This window comes from Phocoena phocoena, chromosome X, assembly GCF_963924675.1.
Source record: "Phocoena phocoena chromosome X, mPhoPho1.1, whole genome shotgun sequence".
Taxonomy (NCBI): domain Eukaryota; kingdom Metazoa; phylum Chordata; class Mammalia; order Artiodactyla; family Phocoenidae; genus Phocoena; species Phocoena phocoena.
The window spans coordinates 62,462,497-62,469,375 of NC_089240.1; the positions used below are offsets into that span (position 1 = coordinate 62,462,497).

At 38.8% G+C, this 6,879-nt stretch overlaps 1 protein-coding gene across 1 annotated transcript; it reads right to left on the reverse strand.

Moving 5' to 3' along the window:
• Positions 1-234: 234 nt before the first annotated feature.
• On the reverse strand, positions 235-1,413 carry LOC136142146 (nucleosome assembly protein 1-like 2). The gene has a single exon (XM_065900194.1). The coding sequence runs from the start codon at positions 1,411-1,413 to the stop codon at positions 235-237; it is 1,179 nt and encodes a 392-aa protein (XP_065756266.1).
• Between the last annotated feature and the right edge of the window lie 5,466 nt (positions 1,414-6,879).

Here is a 6,879-nt window from a genome sequence, read left to right on the forward strand (position 1 = left end):
TTTAAAAAGTTTACACTACTGGAGTGCTAGATGGAATGCATTGTTAAATATATTTGGACAAAAAAAAAAACATTTAAAAAATAAATTAAATATATATTTGGACATAGTTTTATACTGAGAGTACCAGGAAGAGACAACACTTTAAGACTGTAAGTAACTTATGGTTAAGTTTTGGTTACTGTAAACACAGGCAGACTCTTAACCTGGGGGCCGACACACACCAACCTCCCTGCTTCAGCTATCAATATCTTCTTCCTGGGGGTCCAGGCTTTGGCCTTTAGCACCCTCAATAGCAGCCAACCCGTTCTCATGAGTGACTTTGTCATAAGCCAGCTCATTACATTCCCTGATCACCCCCTCTTGCTCGGTCTCAAGTGCTTCTCCTGTGAAGTACAGCACAGCTCTAGGGATGACAAACGTGCGCAAACTGTGAGCAATGAAGACGTCTTCCTCATCTTCATCGGCATCCATACCCCACCGGAGAGCACTGAAGAAGTTGAAGAAGGACTCTCGGGGAAATTCCTGGGTCACTGTGCGCAACAGTCCCCAAAACCTGTGCCTCTGCTTCTTCAGGACCGTTTGCACAGTGACGTTCCTTCCCTCATTCCAGACTATCTTGCAGTCTATGCAATGCTCCACCGCAGATCCCCTAAACGGGTGGGGGTCAGAGTAATGGAGCTTAGACTTGAGCGTATAACTTTTGGTCAGCACCTCATTTGTGAAGTAGTCGTTGGGTTCAAAGTGAAATTCCAGAGTGAAGGCGAGCGGCTTGTCGGGTTTTGAAAACTTGACTTTCACGTCTCGCAAGAGCTTCAGAATGGGCTCGTCATATTTCTGAATCAATGGAGAGATCTCCTCGACGTTCTTTAAAACTGTGAGCCAGAAATCAGGGATCCCTGTAGGCTCCTCTTTCTCTTCATCCACATCATGTCCCTCAATTCCTCCATACTCCCCAAACACCTCCTCCACATCCTTGAAATCTTCCTCGCAATATTCCTCCAAGTCCTCATACTCCGGATTCTCCTCCAGACCCTGCATCTGAGCATTAGAATAATCTTCCACCTCATTATAATCATTGTCCTCGGCCTTGGACTTCACCTCACACTCCTCTTTCATGGGCTTGTAGAGCGCATTGATGATCTGGTGTCTCTTTTCCAATAAGGGCCAATAGATGCCGGCAAATTTCCTCTCGATGGAATGAAATTCCCTCAGGTACTTGGCATCTAGGCCTGCAGATTTGGCCTGAAGATTTTTGAGAGCGTACACTCGGTGCTTAACTGCCAGAGGCAGACTCTCAGTAAAGCCCTCGTCTAAGGAGTACCCCATCAAGGCCTGTGGAGAGGATTCGGCTGCCACCACGCCGATTAATGGGCCTTCTTCACCAGCTGCACCCTGTTCCCCAAGCCCTTCCATCATTAGCTTTTTCACAGGAAAAGACTCACCAAAGTGGAGTACACGGCAGTTGGTTGAGACGTGGGCACCGGTGGGGGCTAAGATGGAAGCAGAAACAGAAGCGGTTGAGGCTGCTGCGGAAGCTGGACTGAGGGGGAGGAAGCAGAAGAGGGGCAGGCCGGTGCAATACTGGAGCAAGCCTAAGGCTGCAGCCAGAGCAGCCCACTAAATGACCTTTCTCACTAGCTGCCTAAGCAAAAGGAGGAGGTGCCTCAAGCTGATTTCTCAGAGGATGACCCTCTAAACTTGTTTTGCTTCAAAGCTCACCTTATTTGCTAGGTAGCTGTGATTGACAAGCTCTTGTCCAATGAATGATTAGATCCATCACATTTCCAGCGCCACCCCCCGCTTCCCAGCGGTAAGGCTCCAAAATTTCTAGACTGGAGGGGTTGAGGACAATCTAGTAGAGGAGGAGCAGATTGAGACTAACCTAGATCTTAAGTAAACCTGAGAAAACTTTATCTTAGAAAACCAAAAAGTACAGGCTAGGGGAGTTGTTAGAGTCCTGAAACGTGACTTCCAAGTCTCTCTTATATGGAAAATTAATAGATCTAATACGGATGACCACTAATTGACTGTTGTTCAATAATCTTTTCTAAAATGTACATGCTTTCTTTTTATCCTATGTTTAACGAGTATGACAGTTAAAAAAATTCCAAAAGAGTTCAAGGTTGCAGCTATAATGTCAACTGATTACAAAAACAAACAAACAATAGGAATGTCTTTAGCCCATTGAGATTATTACATTATTTTATCTCCTACTGTAAGGACACATGTGCAGGGCGGGACGGGGGAGAGTCTTTTATATTCAAATACACGAAGAAGAGAGAAGGGGGTAAAACATTAAAATATTAACAATGAAGACCTTTAAGCAATGTTGACTCCCCAGAGATTTCTTTTATTTTCTAATTTTGGATTTTCAGAATCTCTATGAAGAGATAGAGTTGTATCAACTCTGATAACATGTACTAGGGAAGAGTGAGATGAGATGGAATGGGGGTAAAGGAGGGCCTATGGTGACCAGTGCCCACAATTATATGTATGACTAGTTAACACTTAACACCTGAATTATCAATATCCCAGAATACTGCTGCTGAATTGCAAATTTCCCTCCCTCCATGCTGGCTGTTTTGGAGGTAAAACAAAAAGATACTCAAATGTGAAGTAATATTCCTAAAAGCAAAACATTTGCCTTGAAATTCTGAATAAATTGGAAATATTCAACGACTTGGCACTAGGGAAAAAGTTAAAGACATGAAAATGTATTAACAAGATGGAATAAATTTCCTACGGTAGGGAAACCAACTAGTTTTTTCTTGTCCATACTTCAATACTGACCACATATAATTTAAAAATTTTGATTTTTAAAGTGTTTGTTATTATATTCCAAATTTAACAGTTAACCGTTTTTTGTGTCATAATCACAGAAATAATCATAGAGTGTTAGTGTATTTCTTTCCAGGTTTTTAGATATGTGTGTGTGTGTGTGTTTTAATTTAGAAAACTGTAAACACTGTATTATTGCAGTGCTTCTTCTCACTCTACCACACAACCTCCCTTTTAGATGATAGGTTTCTAAGGATGGATGATTGGTTGTTTTATAGTTGATGTGGTGCCTGTGCTACTTTCCACTCCAAATTTCCATTTAAAAATCTTTCTTGGTAATAATGAGGGAAAGAAAGAGGACGGGAAGAGGAGAAGAAATGGGAGTAGAAGGAGGAGAAAGAAAACAGGAAAGAAATTCTTCTCATTGGGCTAAAAGACCTATGGTAGAGAGTCACAAAAATTGGAAGGTCCCAGAAGGTGCTTTGTGTAGAGGATGGAGCAAGGAGCTTAAGTAGAAAGTAAAGAAAAGATGTTCCTTCCCTCAGTAAATATTATGTAAATATTTAACTACTACAATTTGTCTGTGTGTGCCTGTGTTTGATTAAAACATATTTCATTTAAAATAGACTGAAGGTAGAAGGCTCAAATAACATGAAGTTTCAGTCTCATGTGTCAGTCCCATAGTTCTATAATTATGAATACTACATTGCTTGTTTCTGTTTTTAATTCTATAATTAGAAAATTATTTTTCCTCTTCTGATAAATATAATACAAGCTCATTTTAGAAAATTTGGAAAGAAACTTGTGGTAGGTAATAAAACCACTAGCAATCTCACCATTCTGAGAGAACTAATGTGAATATATTGATGGCTTCCCTTCTTTTCCTCTTTGGGTGTTAATAACAAATAGAGATTTTGAAAAATTGAGATCACATAGTATTGACTCTTCCATACCTGCCTTTTTTCCCCTTTTAGGTTCCTATCAAAAGGATCTTCCCATGTCAATAAATAGTCTTCAGAATTACCATTTTAAAGATTATTCACTGATATTTAAGTGATTTGAATAATTTAATAATAATAAATGAATAAAAAGATAGATTCATTCATGTGACTTGTTTGCAAATTTTGCTTTATAGCCATATAAGAAGTCTTCAAACCAAAAGGAAAATACCTGATTACATTACACAAAATTAAACATTGCCATGAAATATCCAATATATACTAGGAACCCAAATTTGCTTTCTTTTTCCTAATCTCTCCTTTGATCTAGCTATCTATGTACACACACACACCACACACACACACCTCTTAACTTGCATAGACAAAGTGTATAAGGTGACAAAGACTCTCTTTGACCAAACTTTAGACAGTTTCCTCTAAGCCCTCTTTTGACTAGCCCTTTTCAAAAATTTCCTCAAGCTTACCTGGTTTGATTTTAGTTAAGAATCCTGCTAAGCCAGTTTAAAGAGAACCCCCCTACCCTTGATATCTGATCAAATTCCTCACCCCCCCACCATCCCCCAGGTGATAGCTGATCACCCTGGCCTGTCTTCAGCAAGAATCCTTTTAGATCAGTTTAGCAAGAATTACCCCTATCCTTGATGTCTTCCGTTAGTAATTTTCCATCCACTTATCCCTCCAACCTGCTCCTTGGCTATAAATCCTCACTCTTTCTTGTACTTGGAGTTGAGCCAGATCTCTCTCCCCTATTGTAACAGTCTTAATACCTATCACAATAGTCCTGAATAAAGTCTTCCTTACCATTTTAATGAGTGTCAGATTAATTTTTCTTTAACAAAGGTTAAATAACACAGAGCCAATAGTTGCTACACCTGGAGTTGTGGAATTTGGAGTAATTTCAATGCTTTGTTTTTCTATTCATTTATTAGTATTTCCTAACTATATTTTCACAATTCATACTCAATTTGCATAATTAGAGACATGAATAAATGAATGAATTAGAGGAGAATAAAGAAGAAGCCCAAGTCTTTCCAATAGTAAACAACTTATCTCCCTGCAGAAAGAGCTCAGCTCACCAGAGAGATTCAGGTAGTTTGGCCACAGTAAAATAATCTGCTACTTTCAGTGTCTTCTGTCCATAGCAGGCCCCAGTTAGCTTACACTTTTTCTTTGAATATATGGCTTAAGTATCTTGCACACCCTAAGGATTTCAAAACACTCGCTGCCCATCATCTAATTTCTAGATAACAAGTAGACTAAAATTTTTGGACATCTATCATCCTAGAAATGTTACCAGCTGGCTTCAACTTTGAGAAAGGAAACTGGTTTTCAGAGAATTAAGAAGGCTAAGACATATATTCTCATGATATCCAAATGCAATGACAGAAACATAAATAACACTATTGAATTGTTTCTGTTTAAACTTACAGTTCTAGTTGCAATGACTAAGAAAATTTTTTATTTGGCATGAAGTAACAATTCAATAACTACTGCTCTTTCCCTGAAAAAGTTTTTTCCCCTAAATTTCCATAAGGACAAATATAAATTACCAATCCTCAAAGAGTGCAGGTTGCTTTAGCTTATCTTTCATTTAACTATGGAAAATTATGCCTCTTTTATAAATATCATGGAACTTTAATTAGCTGACAATAAAAGTCCTACATAGCCCTATAATATTTCTAATTTTAAAAGAATGGAATAAAATCAGAAAAACTGGTTGACAAGTATTGGATGCACACTTTCTGGCAGTTTATTTTTTATCTATCTATTTATGTCTCTCTGTCTATCTATCTATCTAGACACACCCTTTAGCTGTGTGGCACATGAAAGCAGATACTCCAAACACGGGGCAAATTAAATCACATGGATCTATTTCAAGATATTAAGTTTAGAGAAATTAATCCATGGGTTTCCAAAAAAAACAAAATCTCTAGTGAATTGACTGAATTGCCTTCTGATGACAACATAGCTGATACAAATATGCCCCCCTTGGGGCTTCCCTGGTGGCGCAGTGCTTGAGAGTCCGCCTGCCAATGCAGGGGACGCGGGTCCGTGCCCCGGTCCGGGAAGATCCCACATGCCGTGGAGCGGCTGGGACCGTGAGCCATGGCCGCTGAGCTTGCGCGTCCGGGGCCTGAACAACCCCAAATATGCCCCCCTTGGAATCTGAATAAGAGAATGAAGGAAATGGAAAGTCAATAAGGCCCTAGGTTTGACTTCTTTATGCATAGATGTCAAGTGCTTTCACTGGGCTTTTAAATCCCCAGTATAGTCATACCACCTCACCACCAAAAACAACTATCCCACTAATTGACCTCCCAATAAAATCCTGTATAAAATAAACAAATGGACATTTGTTTCCACAAAGTCACACCAGTCTTACATCTTACATAGATTATGTTTAATGGATGTTCCTATTATTAAACACATACGAATAAAAAATGAAAACTCTATTACTTACAAATTTAGCTAAGTTTTCATGTTATAACTTCCCTGTCCTTTATGGCCTTACTATCATTTAAAGTCAAAATCAACTTTTCGAAAATAAAAGACCATTTATTTCTAACTTACAGATAGAAAATACTTATTTTTCCAAAAGCACCCCCAATCTTTTACAAAGTGTGTTTTATAAATGCCATTTTGTTTGGAGCTTGAGAATTTTATTGTAAAATCTTCACAGCATATTTTCTCCTCTAGCTTCTCCACCTGGAAAATGATGCCTTGGGTCATAAGGTCAATCAGTAGTAATATTGGAAATAAATCACTGATCTCCTGAGTCCCTTCCTATGTTCTATCTAGACAAGTTAAATTTATAAAAATCATCTAGGAAAATTTATCAAAATAATTCCAACAACAGGAAAAATTGCTACATAGCATAAATCTGAGAAAAGAAAAGCAGCTAGTGACACCAGGAGCTGGTCTGGCACACAAGTAGTTCTTGGTGCTCTCCTGTTGAATATAAATAATCTTACACCACCAGCATAAGAGAACACTACTCTGTGACCATAATGTACCAAGATAAAAAGGGCACGACTTAGTAATAGTGTCAGAACACAGAAAAATACATGGACACATGGACATTTTCCAAAGTACAAAAATGACCAAACATGCCCCTATCCTGGCCAACATGAGTAAATGATGC

Coding starts and splice junctions, on each gene's coding strand:
- LOC136142146 (XM_065900194.1), bottom strand. CDS start 1,413: ATGGAAGGGCTTGGGGAACAGGGTGCAGCTGGTGAAGAAGGCCCATTA.